Below are 16,166 nucleotides of genomic sequence, written 5' to 3'. Positions count from 1 at the left end.
ACATGCCCTTCCTTGGAGGAGGGTGGCAGGTAAACCATTATAGACCCGACCGAGTTGGCCAATAGCAGTTAACGCAAGGTGACGAGCGGTCCTTTGTCTATCTCACAGGCCCAGGTGAGACTATCCGAGTTTTTGACAACCCACCCGAGGTTTTAAGTTTTCAGCAGGGTCATTTCCGTGCTCCGTTACCTGACTCCAAGGTAGAGTGCACACGAGTCAGGCCTGTCTCGCACCGGAATACCCTAGGCTTCGGTTCGTGCAGGCTGTGGGATATGACGCAGTCCAGGATGGCCGTCCTCAGACCGTTGCATCGTCTATATATATACGATGTACCATGTACATATCTCCACGCACAAAAGCTCATCTTAAACGAAAAAAAGGTTGATTCTATTCGTCCCGGCAGCCTGTCGCCGAGGACGTCGCTGCTCACCCGGATCCCATTGGCGGCGGTGCTTCACGAGACGCAGCGCAAGAGGGATGGCGAGTAGATGGCGACAAAGTCAATGTAATCAACCGAGTCAATGTAACCGACCGAGTCGCGCGAGAAGCGGTGACGGACTTTGACAACATTTCGTCTGTTCATTACGCCTAGCTAGTTCTATAACCGACGGCAATACATTAAATTTCCTTGACAAACCCAACCTCAACCACTCTGTCCATGGCCAGCCTGAGGTTAGCAATCTTGGCCCGGGTGTTGTCCCGGATCCACAAGAACGTGCCCAGCGTGAGCCTCCTCAGGATGCTGGTGCCCGTCATGATTTTCATCTGTCCCTTGCCGACGATGTACAAGACCTTGTGCGCATACGCCCGGTCCATCTTCGCCAGCTCCGCCGCCAGCCTGCTGTCCTTCAGCTCGGGCGCGCCGTCGGCATCGTCCAAAGTTGTCATGGTCTCCTGCTCGCTGGCGGCCGCTGCCTTCGCGGTCGCCTGCCTGACTACGAACTTGCGCACCTGCTCGTACACCAGCGCGCCCAGATCCGGGCTGACTACCTCGTCCATGAAGCCGTGGCGCACGACGAGGCGGTAGCATCCCGGGATGTTGGCGAAGCGCGAGATATGGTAGCGCTCGCTGTCCGGGACGGTGGGCACCTCGACGGGGTGCAGGTGGAAGAAGACGCACACGTCCGGAAGGGCGCCGAGCTTGGAGGCGAAGTGGGTGAAGACGCTGGGCGTCTGGACGCCCGTCTTGTCGAAGAAAATGCCAAAGCCGACGACGGGGGAGAGCACGTTGCCGCCCCAGCGCTGGGTGAGCGCCAGCAAGCCGTCGCTGTTCTTGGTGAGGAGGGCGTTGGGATTGAAGCGGTCTTCGGCCTCGGCGCGCCATTGGTTCTCCTTGCCGAAGCGCCAAAGGAGGAACATGCCGCCCATGAGGGCCGAAATCATGAGCGTGAACCAAGCGCCATCAGGGACCTTATTCAGAGCCGAGGAGAGGTAGAGGCCGTCGAGCGTGGCGAAGGCCAAGGCCGGAAGGCCGATGAGCCAGACTGGCATGCCCCAGACGAGGATGGCTACCAACGTGACCATGAGGGTGTCGAAGAAGGTAACGAAGATGACGCAGACGCCGTACGCGTGACCGAGGCTGGTAGTGTTGTTGTACACCACAGTGACGAGGATCGTCCCGAGCATTAGGAGCCAGTTGAGAAGGGGGACGTAGACTTGTCCGTGGAAAGTTTCCGAAGTGTGAACAACCTTCATCTGGGGACAGTACGAGAGCTTCATGATTTGGCTCGAGAGCTGCAGAGGTGTCAGCACTTGACTGGCATTGAACCTGAGAGGTGGGCGGATCCACAACTGACCTGGAACGTTGCCGTGATGATGGCCTGCGAAGCGACAATGGCAGCCAGGATGGCCAGGATCAAACTAGGGTACAGCATTCCCGGAGGGACCGAGTTGAAGAAGGGATTGGTGAATTGCTCCGGCTGGAGGGCCAGATACGCAGCCTGGCCGCTGTACGCGAGTATGAGACAGGGATAGGTCCACAGCAGCCAGCTCATCTGCACGGCGCGCATGCTGAAGGCACCCAAGTCGGCAAACAGCGCTTCGACACCGGTGAAGCAGAGCAGCACGCCGCCGAGCATCTTCCAGCCCTCAGTCTTCCGCTCCATGAAGAAGTGGATAGCATAGTAGGGACTGAAGGCCTTGAGGACAGTGTAGTCGTACTTGACGAGGTTATAGATACCGAAGCCACCGTTGAAGCCGAGCCAGATGATGACGATGGGCGCAAAGCTGCTGGCAAGCTTGGTAGTTCCGAAGGGCTGAATGAGGAAGAGCAGGACGAGGATGCCGCACGACGTGCCGACGATCGTCGAGTTGCTGATGTCGGGCTTGACGACCGAAAGACCCTGGATGGCGCCCAAGACTGACTGTGCGGGGGTCAGGATACCGTCGGCTAGCACCATGGACACGGCGAGGACTCCAATGGTCTTGAGGAAGCCCTTGGTGATTCTGCTGTTCTCGATGACAGAGCGGATGCCGCGGGTCACAGGGCGCACGTCTTGTGTGTTTCGGCGCTCCATGCGGACTGTGGCTTCCTCGCGGGGGTCAAACTTGGTGATATTTGCCTTGTAGTTGGTCAGCACGATGTGTGTATCGTAGGGGGAGAAGGGCTCCCCATCATATACTGGATACTTACATATCGGGTCAGGAGGGAATAACAGGAAAAGGTGCCGCCCTCGCCTTCGTTGTCGGCGTGCAAGACGATGAAGACGTATTTTAGCGTGACCATGAGGGTGAGAGACCAGATGATGAGAGATAGGACCTGGGTGAGGTCGTTCTTGGTGGGAATGTCCACGAAGGTGGACGAGAAGACGTAAAGGGGACTGGAAGTCAATCAGCACACCGATCTTTCAGTCACGGCTTGAGTCTAGTGTCGGAGCTCACCTCGTCCCTATATCACCGTAGATAACACCAATCGACTGATACGCCAGCCTGAAGGGGGTTAAGGATGTCAGCCCAAAGCATCGTTAACAACATAGGGGAAGGGGTCGCAAACGTACCACATCAGGGTTGTGCCGGTAAAGACCTGCTTCTTCCTCCCATCGTCGCGGCGCCAGTCGCTGCCACCCTCATCCGCGTCGGCGGCAGACTCCATGGTGAGGACGCGAGAGAGACGGTGCGACCCGACACGGCGGAGGTCGCGGCTCGAGTAGATGCCGCCGGCGACGCCAGCGCCGGAGCTGGAGCCGACATCAGGACGTTGCCATTTCGGGAAGTCGTCGACGGTCGACTCCGACTTGTGTCTGTCGAGCTTCTCCTCGATTGTGATCCTGTTCACGGCTGGGTGCGACGCAGCCGTTTGATCATCCATACCAGGCGGGCGGATCAACACCTTTGAAAAGGGATATTTGGATACTGCGCCGGCGTGGGTGCAACCGATGGAAACGTAGGTGCAAGAACGGGGTGTTATGAACAGGTCAAGAACTAAGAGGCAGGAGGGAATCTAAAGGATCATCACAAGAACGAGGAGCTTAGTTAGGTCTGTGCTGGCAAGACAGCAGAGGGTGGGTTGACTTCTTTATGTCCCGGGCATTTGGAATTGGGACCGTCCAGACTAGTACCCTAACCTAATCTCAAGATAAAGCTGTCTCGAGAGAAACGACAGAAAAGTTGGATAGAAGATAGTGGGGGTCAAATGAAGGATCTCGGGGAGCTGGGCCAGTCGGTCAGAAGAGACTTGACTGATTGGGAGATGGCGTAAGATGGCTTTACACGCATCCCTGAGGCTGCGGCAAACGCGATCTCCGTCTCGCCGATTTAGTGCGGGAAACGCCAACGCCACCATGCCATGTAGGGAGACAAGGAAGCGGGCATGGCCGTAAGCCCAGCCCCTCGTTACTTCGGGGTCTTCCGGCAGTGGACGCCATGTGGTAGTTCAGGTTTTATTTTATTTTTCTCTTTGTAAAAGTATATGCCGCATGCCATGTAGGTATGAATATCTGTACGACTGGGATCATGGGGCCTTATCAGACTCGGACTCTGGTTACAGAATCTTAACTGTCACAGGCTCAATATCTGGGCTTATCCTGTGAGGGAAGGGCTAACGGCCCACGAGTAGGATCGCACTTATTCAGGTTTGAGGTATGTGTGTGTGCGCGCGCGCCGGGTGGGAGACACGCCGGAAGGAAGCAGACTAGTAAAGTGAGTGACGAGCGCCCGCTGGATGCCGACATGGTGGCAACGGGGAATGATTTCTGCTGGGGATGCGAACAGGGGTAACTAGGGTAAAGTAGTGGTAAAGCTGCTCCCTCGAGCGGGGGAGATGGTGGGAGCCCGGGAGGGCGCAAAGAGATACCTACCTAGAGGGACCATTTACCAGGAGGACGAGGCTATCCCCTGTTCAAGACGCTGGGTTCGTTGGAGAATCTTGAAGCAAAAATAGAAAGGAATCGCAGAAAAGCCGAGTGCGCTGACTGCATCTGTGAAGCCTGAGGTGAAAATAGAAACAGACAGCATTGACGGGGTCGTTCGAATTGTTGCCTCTGTCTTGAATTCCCCCGAGGAGTCTCCTTTCTGTCTCTATCTCTCTCTCACTCACTCACTCGACTGAGGAAACCCAGGCCGAATTGGTGGTCTGATCTGGGATGGTTACACCCGCGGACTAATTAGCATCCTGTGGATGGGCATGGTTTGGTCGCCGGGGGATGGTGGGATGGAGAATTCCTGCACCTTCTGCCCCTTTCGCGCACACCGCACACGCTATATGAAGGTGCGGGCGTCGACGGCGATCTGTGGAGAGAACAGAAGAGGGTATGTTTGTGCTTGAGAGGAGCGAGATAATGCCTCAATGTGTTACCGATCATCTGCCGTTCTTTGCCGTTATTGGGCGGGGCAGTGCCTAGTTCTATGAGGGGATTGGTTGGTTGTAAAGACGAGACGAAAGACAAGAGACGAAAGTGAAGCTGGAAAACAAAGATAGAGAGAGAGTAAGAGGGAGAGTAAGAGAGAGGTGAGAGAGAGAGAGAGAGGGAGGAGGAGGAGGAGGAGGAGGAGGAGGAGGAGGCAGCCCATCCCAATCCCAGTCTGCTGCAGAGTGCAAGTGCGTGTATTCCTACGCAGCAGGAGCTTCCAATCCACTCCAGTTGGAGACAACAAGAAACGAACCCGTATGTACGTACCTGAACTACCACGACCTTCCCTACTCACTCAGGTACCTAACTTGGGAAGCGAGGGAGGCAGGTGCTATGTAGCTACCCCTGCAATCCCCGGAGACGCACAGACGCCGACCCCACTTTGACGGCGTGTTGGGTTTGTTTAGCGCTGCTAAGCTTCTGCTAGCGCCCGCCAAGGTAGCCGCATCCATTCCCTTAACAATTTCTCTACCCTTGGCTATCCGCCCTTAGAAAACGCGACCTTTGCCTCACCACTTTTTTTTTTTTTTTTCTCTAAAGCGTCATTTCCTTTCTCCCCTGTCTCGGAACTTTGTAGGTACATTATGAGTGATTTTTTGGCCGTCGCTGCAGAGATGGTCCCATTGGACTGCCAAGACATGGTTCACTTTCTCGTGCCAAGACTGGTGGAGGGAAAACGACTTTTTTTTCTTTTTTTCTACTTGGCCTTCCCTTTTGCGCAACCGCGTACAGTTGCCATGTTTTCCAACGCTACCGCTCTGTTCAACGCGCAATGTCAGGAGCCATGGCGGGGAATCCAACAATTGGGCCTGACTTCCTAATTAATAGACTGCCGCCCTTGTCGATGAGCACTTTTCTCCGTTACTTTGACTTGACTGGGCCACGTGCGATACTGTCTGGCCCAGACTGTTCTGTTAAAACTCGGGCGAGCTTGTCGAGGAGTCTTGCCAACAGCCCAAGAGAGGATATCTGTGATGTGTCCCAGGCTCGTCCATATAGTCTCGGACTAGTACCATCGGGGTGTTCCTTCGGAAGATAAACATTGCCTCGCGTGTTAGTGGTACACTGCCAGAGACCTCGACCACCGTAAAATCTGTGATCTGAACCCCCCGCCCCCCACGCTTGAACACTGCTCGAATCCCTTGGAGCGTTTCTCTACCCAGAGGACGTTGTTCCCATGAAAGAAAAAAAAATACGTGCTTTGTCATTCCCCTTTTTTACCTTATTGGTTATACTATTTTACTTGATTCAACCCGTCCTGGGTGGGTGCCTACCTAGTGGTGCCATGCCTTTCTTGGCGAGTCCAACCGACGCGCGAGTCCACACCCTCCTCCTCCTCTGAGATGGGACGGGTTTCGGTCTGCATGTTCTGCAGCCGCTTCTCTCCGACGTCATGACCACCTTGGACCGTCTGATCGATGGCCTAGGCCGACCCGTTCGTCTTGTGCTCCCCCACGACGGCCGTGCCGTCCGCTTCGCTGACGGCAAAGTTCCACCCGAAGTCGTCGGCGATCTTGCCGAGCTGGATGCCCTTGAGCGTCGACAGGAGCTTCAGGCAGAGGTCGCCCGCCTCCTCCTGGCTCTCGGGGATGTACGCCACAGTCTCCTCGCCCACCTTGGCGCTGCTGACGCGCTCGTGGGGGCCCGCCGCCGTGAGGGACTGCGGCGACGACGAGTCGATCCGACGCGTGATGGACCGGATCGGCACCAGCGCCGCCGCCGTTCCCGCCGCCATGACCTCGGAGAAGGTGGGAAGCTCGCTGTACTTGATCTACGTGGGTGGTCGGGTCAGTCAACATGCGCCAACACGTGATCTCTCTCTCTCTCTCTCTCTCTCTCTCTCTCTTTCTCTCTCTCTCTGTGTGTGTGTGTCTACTTGTCTCTCGCCGCCAGACTTACCACTCGCTTCTCTATCGTCCAGCCGAAGCTGCGGCCAATTTGCTGGATGCTGTCGCTCGTCACGCTGTCGATGACGCACTTGGAGTCCGGCACCACGAGGGTGACGTCCTCGCCGTCCCTCCTGACGCCGATGAAGCCGCTCGTGCTGAACTCGTCAATGTCCTCGTGCCGGACGCTGTCGAGGTGCAGCGTGATGTCGTAGCCCTGGGCCCGGGCGCGGTCGCTGAAGCGCATCACGGGCGCGTAGTTGCCGCCCACCTTGGCGTGGCCGGTGCCGTTGGGCGCGGCGCGGTCAAAGTCGTCGAGGATGAGGCACCTGACCGGGTGGCTCCCGTGGTATGTGCCGGTGGGGATGACGAAGACGGCGAAGGTGTACTCCTCGGGCGCGCTCAGGCCGAGCTGGGCCGAGGAGCCGTACAGCTGGGGGCGGATGTACATGGCGGCGCCCGTGTCGTGGGGCGGGACGTAGCCGGCGTTGAGGGAGACGGCGGCCTTGCACGCGGCGAGGAAGAGCTCCTCGGGGACGCGGGGCATGGACACGACGTCGGCCGAGTGCTGCATGCGCACGGCGTTCTTGTCGGGGCGGAAGATGTTGATGGTCTTGTCGCCGGGCGCGCGGAACGCCTTGAGGCCTTCGTACGCCTGCTGGCCGTAGTTGAGGGCCGGCGCCATGCCGTGGATGCGCATGAAGGGGTCGGCGACGAACTTGAGGGGCGTCCATTTGCCGGTCGCGACGGAGTAGCTGGACTCGATGTGGCCGTTGACTGGAGAAGAGAGACGCCGTTAGTCTTGCGGTTTTGAAGGAGGAGGGTGGGTGGGCTGCTGCTGCTGCTGCTGCTGCTGCTGTAGCTCGCTGTAAGCGTCACGGACGGAGGCTCACCTTCGCGGACCTTGAAGCCGACGTTGTTCCAGTCAATGGTTGTAACCGGAGGGGGCGGGAAGGCTGCCATTGTGAATGTCGTGTGCGGGCTCGGCCGGTCAAAGGTTGGGTATGTGTAGTTGGTGATTCTGAACGTCGATTGACTTGAGCAGGTGGTACGACGAGGAAGCTGTCCAAGTAGATGTGACTCGTAACGACAATGGAGCTCTCTTTCTCTCTCTGGATCTCACGTAATGGCCTCTGTGCCCGCTCTGATATTTTCCCCTTCTCTCTTTGGTTGACTCACTTGGGAGAGGGAGTCAACTCCCACTTCGTCCTTCAAAAAGTCTTGGAGGGGCGCCGATTGCGGGATTGCGGGGCGACTGTCCGCTGTCCAATAGGTCCACTGAAGCCTCTTTCATTGGCTGGTTGCTTATTAAGGCGTCGAAACAGCCCTGTCCGCCTCCGTCTGCCGGAGCTTGAAGGGCGCGAGAAGACATGGAGAAATGAGGCCCCGGCATGACGTCGCATGTGTTATTGGCTAGTTAGTAAGTTGACGATGCGAGGGTTGTTAGTTTTTGAAAATGCTGAGAAAGAAGCTGTGTAAATTTATCAGACACGGACAGAAGAAGTAGAGACAGAGGATCGTAGGTTTCCGAAACGCGCCACATCGGCATGGAATCGGACATCCTCCATCCACCCGTCCACCCGTTGAACAGAACGACACACCTACTAGCCCGGCGGAATTCCACCAGCTCTTTGCAACCCTTGGACAGGGTAGCTTTGTCCCACAATCGTTGGGTCCGGAAGCCGGCGTGTTCATCTTTGGCGGAGCGGCCCGGATGACGGGACAACGGTAGCAATGTGGACCCCGGACCCAAGAGTGTGACGGAAAGAGACAAAGGATAGGAGGAGGAGGATTCAAACCTCTGCCTCGAGAGAAGCCGAGAGCTAAGGACGGAGGACACGTGAACCAACCAAGGTTTTCACACACAGGTCTCCCGTGTCTAGAGGGGCTCTTAATTAGAAATTGGCCCGTCCGGCTGGGTTCTTGGTTTTTAGCATGGAACGATATTGTCGAAGATGACTCTCGAGGTGCGGTCTACCTCTCGGAGGTTTTGGCAATGGCCATTATGGAAGACAGAGATGGAGAGATCTGATATGCCATCAGAGACTGGAATGGTGGACACTCCATTGCACTGGTCTCCGAGTGGGTCCTCCCCATGCCTGGCATATGTCATCCGGCCTGCTCGTTCATCCCTTCGTCTGCCGCCTGCGGGGAACCCTCACCCTCGTCTTCATGGTCGCATTCTCGCAGTGCGCAATGCCCTTCATGGGATTCATGGGCTGGATTGGTATTGTTGAATGTCATAAGGGAAACCAAATGGCCTGTTACCTGATCTGAGCTAGTTGGTCGTTCTACTGAAAAGCACCCGCTATCGCGTACTGCAGTCATCAGCCTCGGCAAATGATGCAGCGGATACTGCGGGACAGCCTTGATGCGGGGGCAGCTTTGCGGCCTCGCTCTTTGCCGCTGTGGACGGGGCTCATCACTCTGTTGGAGGTTTTCCATCAAGTTGGAACAGAGGTATTGGATGTCTCTTTGGAAGCCGCACCTGTTGGCGTCAAGAGACATTAGATGTAGAAATACTCCTTTTTAGGTCCAGGTTATCGATGGTATGATACCTCTTTTGATGCCAAGCTACGCGCTGTCTAGTCTTTAACTCGTCTTGCCATATCTCGCCGCCGCTATAAATACACAAGATGCCCTTTCTCGGCATCTGACTTCTGGTCCCTTGGATACATACGCTAAAAAGGCCCAAGGAAACGCAACGCAAGCTGAAAAGTTTGGTAATAATACAAGTAGGGGAGGGGTATGTTCTGACTGAGTACTGGGAGCATGCAACCCGTCTTTCCGGGCGTGGTATAAGCATTCAATCGTCACAAGCTTTCACGTTGAGTTCTGCAGCAGCTGGTAGCAGGCGAACAAAACTAGAGCGTTTAGGACTCATGCGGTTTTGCAGTACCGAGGAAACGGATGGGATGGAGAAGGGGGAAAAGGGAAGAAGAAGAAAAAGACAAGATGCAAAAAAGAGGGGCCGAATGCAAACGGAATGGAACAAGATGAAAAAGAAATACCAATAAAACAAAAAGACATTAGGAAATATCTCCTTTAAACGAGGGTTCGCTCCTCGATGCGTCGTGGTGCATGCCAATCAATGCAATAGTCGTCACTGTATCCTCAAAAATACCCGCGCCTTCCTGGACCCTTCGCCGACAAAAGACCAAGATGACAAGAAAAGGAGACCGAACGAAACCCTGGCTTCGTGTTTTATACGCCATCGCACTCCGTCTCTCCACCTTGCGCTGACCCACCGCAGTATCATCTGCCTGGTGTTATGGCCAGGTCAACATCAATTGAAATGTGCACTGCCAAACTCTGGAAACTCCTGGCCACAGCATAGCACGAACTGTTGAGATTGCCCGAAGAACCGTACTTCAAACTCTCCGCGAATAACCTCTTATTGGGTTGTGGCGAGCTTCTGGAGAGCAAGTAAAACACCTGTCCAGTCATTAGCATCATTGCACAACTCTTGGTCATCGAACTCGACTTACCGCTCACACCCTGCGTCAGGGTGAAGCCAGCCTCGGTGTTGCGGCTGTGCAAGCTGACCGTAACCACGTCCTGGACCACCTTTTCACTACCAAGGGCGTTGGCCCACTTGAACACCTTCTCGTCCTCGCGTCCGTCTCCCACCACCATGAGAAAGTCGACAGGACTCTGATGCTCCGTGTCGGGCTCCATGTGGATGCGAAGGTCGTCAAAGATCTTCTCGGCCGCAGTGCTCTTGGTCCAGTCGATGGGCTCAACGAGGATGGAGCCATCGAGAGGGATGGCGTGAACGCGCTGCTCCTCGCAGGCATCGTTGACGTGGCTGGCGCAGTCAGAAGCTTGGCGGGCTGCAGACTCGTAGTCTTCAGCGCTCTTGTAGTGGAAGATCAAGCTGCACCGGCGCTCCTCGATCTCAGCACCAGGAGTGCGCTCAAGGTAGTATGTCATGATCGACTTGACCGACTCCTTCCAACTGGAGATCTGTTCCCTGTCGGCCATCTCTTGCCATGTGTTCTTGCCACAATCCTTGAGGAAGCAACCATTCTCGGCAATGAGACCCAAGTTGGGCACCCGGCGGAACAGCCGGTCAAGCTCTTCGGGACGGCGGCCGGACATGATATAAACGGTGTTGCGCTCGTCGAGCAACAACTCATTGAGCACATCCAGGGTACGCTGCTACAGTTAGCATCTTCGCGAAACAGGGGAAACCCGCGAGCATCCTTACCTGAGGACTAACGGGAATGATTTGGTTCATCGGGCCCCAGCTGACCAAGGTGCCTTCGTAGTCGAGGATGAACAGCCGGCGGTTGCTGCTCTTGTATCTCGAGGCCAGGGAGTGAATGTTGAGGCGCGGAACAGAGGTCTGGTCGTGCTTGTGCTGTTCGTCGTACACGCGGTCCAAACGGGACAAGAACTCGCTGAACCAGTGCGAACCGGTGTGGTGCATGACGGCCGAGTACAAAGCGCCCCAACGGCGCTCCTTCTCCTCATTGCCCATCTCGAGGGCCTTCTTGATGGCGTCGGCGCATTGCCGGTAGTCCCAGGGGTTGACTGCGAGCTCATTGCCACCGAAAAGCGAGGATGTGCCGGTAAACTCGGAAAGGATTAGGGAGCCGTGCTTCTTCTCAGGGAAGACCTCGCCGTCCTGGCAGAAGAGGTATTCGTGAGACGTCAGGTTCATGCCCTCACGCTGACTGGTTATCATCAGCGCGTCGGCCATTGTCAGCAGAGCGAGGTACTGAGGGTAGTCGATGTCTTGCTTGAGATAGACAACAGGCTGGTAGGCCAGGTTCGCCCATGAGGAGTTGACTCGTGTGACGATGTCGCTAACAGTCGCGTCCAAGTCGGACTTCTCGCTGCTAGATAGCGCCACTTGAATGAGGACGGTCTTATCGCGCCAATCCGGGTTCTTGTTGAGGAACAGCTCGTACGACAGAAGCTTCTGGCGGACGCCGCGGACGTGGTCGAGCTTGTCACGAGCGACGATGAGCTTCTTGCCCTGGTAGCGCTCCTTCATGATCTCGACCCATTTCTTCACGTCGTCGTCGCCCCGGTGCTCGCTGAGGCTGACAGGGTCGATGCCGATGGGCAGGTTGACGACATCGACGAAGCGGTCCTCCAACTGGAGACCGTCGGTGGTCGCTTCTACGTTCAGCAGCCTGCTGCAGGTCTGGAGGAAGTGGCGGGTGTACTCGTGGATCTGGAAGCCAATGAGGTTGGCGCCCAGCATGCCCTCGAGAAGCTGTTTGCGCACAGCGAGACACCTGAAAACCTCGGACGAGGGGAAGGCGACGTGCAGGAAGAAGCCAATCTTAGCTTCGGGCAGCTTCTTGCGAATCATGCCGGGGACGAGCAGCAGGTGGTAGTCGTGGACCCAGATGACGTCGCCGCGTTTCCAGTTCTTGATAATCTTGTCGGCGAAGGCTTGGTTGACGTTGACGTAATACTTCCACGAGTGGTCCTCGAAGGCCTTGCTCTTGGGGTTGTCGGGGATCTGGTAGTGGAAAACGGGCCATAGGATCTGTTTGCAAAAGTGTGAATAGTGGCCGTCAAAGTCCTTGTCGGATGTGAAAACGGTGAGCATATCGTGCTCGGTGGCGAGCCTGTCCTCGATGTCTTGCTTCTGCTGCGAGCCCTCGAGGGCGTCGGTGGGCATACCAAGAGTGCCAACCCAGGTGTATTCGCCAAGCTTGCCGTCGCGGGCAGCGGCCTCGGCGGCGTTGCGCAGGCCACCGTTGCCCTGGTCGGCGTTCATAATGCGCCAGTTGGCGTGGGCAAAAACGCGGTCATGGCTGTCGCTTCTAACGAGGGGCCTAGGCTGGGTGACGCCCTGGCGGCCCAGTTCCCTAGCCTTCTCGAGTGTACGACTGTGCTCGGCGATGAGGGCAGGCGGAGGCGAGCTGGCGCGTGACTTAGGCTGGGTTGCTCGAGCACCCCATTTGGGAGACCCTTTGTCGACGGGGGCGCCAAGCTTGCGCTCCTCCTCGGGGAATATGCGGAAGCCATCCTCGTTCGTGAACGGGTCCTCGGCGATGGCTTCTTCAGTCGGCGTGATCGGGGGCGTGATGTCACGGATCGGGTTGAAGAGACTCGGCTGGCGATTGGGCTCGGGACGTTGGGCCTTGTCGGTTTTGACGCGGCGCAAAGGGTCTCCTCGTTGGGAGGTGCCCGGCAGCGCGAAGTGGACGGTTTTGGGGAGAAATCTAGAGTCGCCACTGTTAGATTACCGTCTTGCAGGCAAGTGCAGCCAGGGTTTGAAGACGTATCACGACCAGTGAAGGACGCAGCTGCTGGCGAAATTGTGCGCAGAGCGGGGTCATGTCGGAAGCTCTTTTCGTGGTCGACTTTGGTGGCAGGGGGGCAGGACAAGACAACCGGGAGTGGAACAGGGGCCAGAACTCACAATGATGCGATGAAGACCGTCATCTTGGGCTGTTTGGTTACTGTCGAGCCTTCTGGGTCGGTTTCGTAAAGAAGAAGGGAAAACAAGTCCAAGACAAGCAGCCAACGTTGTGTGGCTGGTTCGAGTCTGGAAGACCGAGGAGCGAAGTCGCCAAGACTAAACGAGGTCTAGTAGTGCAAAGTAGACGAGGATGAAGCAGGTGCTATGAGCAGGTTTTCATAGACCAGAACATATGGGAGGAGTCGAATTTCGAAGAGGGGGATTGGTTAAGCTGCAGCCTTGATCGGATTCCGGTGACAGGATTGCTGGTGTCAAGACGATGACGAAAATGGTGAAAGGGAACAAGTGCAAGGCGAGATATGCTCGTTTGTCGTTGTTCCGGAGAAAGGGACCAAGTACCTCAGTTTCTCTCTGTGGAGAAAAAAAAATAGATGACGGAGATAGGATTGATGGGGGTGATGGAAGAACGACAGCGGGTGAGTGAGGTATGATTGGATTTATGTGTCTCAGACACAAACCCGGAATAAGGCGAGGCCGTCAGTGAGTAGGTGGGAAGAGTATGTGTGTGTGTGGAACAGGGTGAGGTGAGATGTGTGTGTTGTCCGACTGTGGGCAACTTGGCTTAGCTGCTCGGAGCTGTGCTTGTTTGCCTGATTGCTTGGGCGCGCGTGTCTTGTTGTGTTATGTTGATGTTGCTATTGCCAAGAGCTAGACAAAAAAAGGTGTGCCGTCAGCTTGAGCTTTTTCTGCAAGCTCCTTGACCAGGACGAGGGAGCCAGAGTCTGAACCTTGCGTAATTATGTGCAAAGAGGACGGGCGCAGGCGCAGGCTCAGGCGCATGCAGGCGTAAAGGAAAATAATAAAGCTTGCTAGGGGAAAAGAAGAATGTACGGTTGGACCACTGGGCGGGCTATGCAGCTGCGAGGCATCGATCGGGCAAGGAGGAGGGTGAGATGATGAATGGAAGAAGAGTCTTGCGGCGATTGTGCCTTGTGATGTGATTGTTTCCTTCTCTTCTCTTCTCGGCCGCTCTTTTTCTCTCTGTTTTTTTCTGTGTTGTTTTCTCGAGAATATTCCAAAGTGGATCTCTCTGTGGTTTTCCGTCCCCTTGGGTGACGATGCGAGGGGGCCCGTGTGCGGTAGGTGGGGGTTGTGTGTGTGTGTGTGGGATTGAAACGGGATGGGACGGGGTGATGGACTTTTAGTGTGAGTTTAAGGTGAATAATTGGGCAGTCAGTGTGGCGCGGGAGGGAGGGACTGTCACTGGGTAAGAAAAGGCAAAATGTGCCGGTAGAGTGTGAGGTGGGATTGGTTGGGAGGCGACAAGAACGGGCCTAGGCCAGATGATGTGTCCAGAATGGGATGGAAATGGAAATGGAAATGGAAATGGAAATGGAAGACTCGGAATGTAACTGCATGAAAAGCAAGGGAAGACAGGCCATTCATCAAATAAAAACAGGCTTGAAGTACACAAGTTAGAGGGGGAGGGGAAAATGAAAATAAAAATAACATATGAATTGGTGCTTTCACTGTGACGCCATTCATGGGACAACAACCCACAGCTGTCTCTCATATGGCTTGTCACCCACTCACTCACTCACTCACTCACTCATACCCATGGGATGGGCCCAAAGGAAAGGAAAGAACAAAACGTACCCGAGCTTTTCATCTTCTGTTCTTCCCCCATGCGCAACGGCAAGGAATGTCAGTGACGTAATGAGGAAACCGGGTGCACACCCCGAGGCGTCGGCTAGGAAGATAAACGCCTAACTATGGTTGAATCGACGAGCTTATGCACGCCCGCCCAGAAAACAGTACGGGACCGGAGAAGAGGAGAATGCCTGAGAGTCGATGGCACTGGACGTTGAGGCGCTGCCAGATGCAACGAGCCGGCCGAGGCCCCTGCGGTATTAAGGAGCTAGAGGAGGAGGTTACCGCTAGTATGATGATGTTTGGCTGGTGCCCTGTCTTTGGCCGCGCAGCTTGCCCAATTGCTCTTTCGATTGCTTGCTTGCCCAGTATAAAGTTTTCTTTTTGTTGGCCTTTTTGTGAGTCTCTTTCTAATCAGCTGTCGAAGAGGATCTGGTTAGACGTTGGTTGGTAGGACGGACGGCCGGCGAATTAGATTCTCACCAAATGGCTAATATCCCTGATCTGCTCTCGATATGTTTCGGATCTAGTCACCGACTCCTTCTCACTTTTTTTGGTGTTAATGTCGTTTGAAGTTGGCGCCCAAAGCAAGGTATCCCACGTTGTCGCACGCTCGACGACAGTGGACTGGCGGACTGACTAGGTAGGTAGGGAAGGGAGTGGAGATGGATGGACAACTGCAGCCCGGGCGGCCGACAGAAAGTGACGGAATCGACGGGGCAGGGGAGGCCAGGGGGGGTAAACGGAGCAGATGTCCCGTCCGGGGTATACGTCGACGAACACCAACGACCAAGAGGAGATTGAGGACGGGAGAATAAGAACTGGAGACGTCCGTGCTGTTTGTTGGGCTAGGCCGTGAGATGGACAGAGGCGGGAGTCTAAGTAAACGGTGGATCTAAATTAGATAGACTCAGGAGGTTTTGGTCCGCCAAAAGCTTCGACAACAACGGTGGGTGTGCTGGATAGCTACTCTGACCTCGTCAAAGGTGACGATGATGTATGGGAGTGGGAAAACACGCCCGGGATAAATCAAAATAAAAAAAGAGCCAAGGGGCCAGAAGTGCGAGCTGGTGTGGGGGACATGGGGACATGGGGACGAGGAACAGGGAGAGAATCGAAGATCGAGGATGGCTCGAGACTTTTTATCTCACCAGCCGAGCCAACTACCCAACTGATTGTGTGTGATACTTACTGCACGTTCAAAGAAGAAGACGACGACGACGACGACGACAACGACAACGCGAAAGCGAAGGGCGGCACCCAGCTGTGTAGAGGAGCCGGGATGGAATCAGACGGAGACATGGCCGGGGTTACGGGCAGGGGGGGCAGGGAAGATGGGAGGGGTTATTACTTTTCTTTATTTCTTTTTTAGTTATTTTGGCTCCGGGTTGATGT

At 55.5% G+C, this 16,166-nt stretch overlaps 3 protein-coding genes across 3 annotated transcripts; all 3 read right to left on the bottom strand.

The window, feature by feature from the left end:
* Positions 1 to 618: 618 nt before the first annotated feature.
* GLRG_09033 (potassium uptake protein) lies at positions 619 to 3,307 on the bottom strand (the record flags this gene model as incomplete). The annotated part of the gene is made up of 5 exons (XM_008099718.1): positions 619 to 1,734; positions 1,797 to 2,561; positions 2,633 to 2,819; positions 2,881 to 2,928; positions 2,997 to 3,307. The coding sequence occupies 5 exons, from the start codon at positions 3,305 to 3,307 to the stop codon at positions 619 to 621; spliced, it is 2,427 nt and encodes an 808-aa protein (XP_008097909.1).
* Positions 3,308 to 6,270: 2,963 nt separating this feature from the next.
* On the bottom strand, positions 6,271 to 7,696 carry GLRG_09032 (branched-chain amino acid aminotransferase; the record flags this gene model as incomplete). The annotated part of the gene is made up of 3 exons (XM_008099717.1): positions 6,271 to 6,618; positions 6,747 to 7,510; positions 7,627 to 7,696. 3 exons carry the CDS (start codon positions 7,694 to 7,696, stop codon positions 6,271 to 6,273), a joined length of 1,182 nt encoding a protein of 393 aa, XP_008097908.1.
* Positions 7,697 to 10,127: 2,431 nt separating this feature from the next.
* GLRG_09031 (glycosyltransferase family 20) lies at positions 10,128 to 13,144 on the bottom strand (the record flags this gene model as incomplete). Its single annotated transcript, XM_008099716.1, has 4 exons — positions 10,128 to 10,168; positions 10,222 to 10,891; positions 10,944 to 12,921; positions 13,122 to 13,144. The coding sequence occupies 4 exons, from the start codon at positions 13,142 to 13,144 to the stop codon at positions 10,128 to 10,130; spliced, it is 2,712 nt and encodes a 903-aa protein (XP_008097907.1).
* Positions 13,145 to 16,166: the final 3,022 nt, after the last annotated feature.

Source organism: Colletotrichum graminicola (genome assembly GCF_000149035.1).
Source record: "Colletotrichum graminicola M1.001 genomic scaffold supercont1.44, whole genome shotgun sequence".
In the NCBI taxonomy this organism is placed as follows: domain Eukaryota; kingdom Fungi; phylum Ascomycota; class Sordariomycetes; order Glomerellales; family Glomerellaceae; genus Colletotrichum; species Colletotrichum graminicola.
This window is presented reverse-complemented; position numbering and strand designations above follow the sequence as displayed.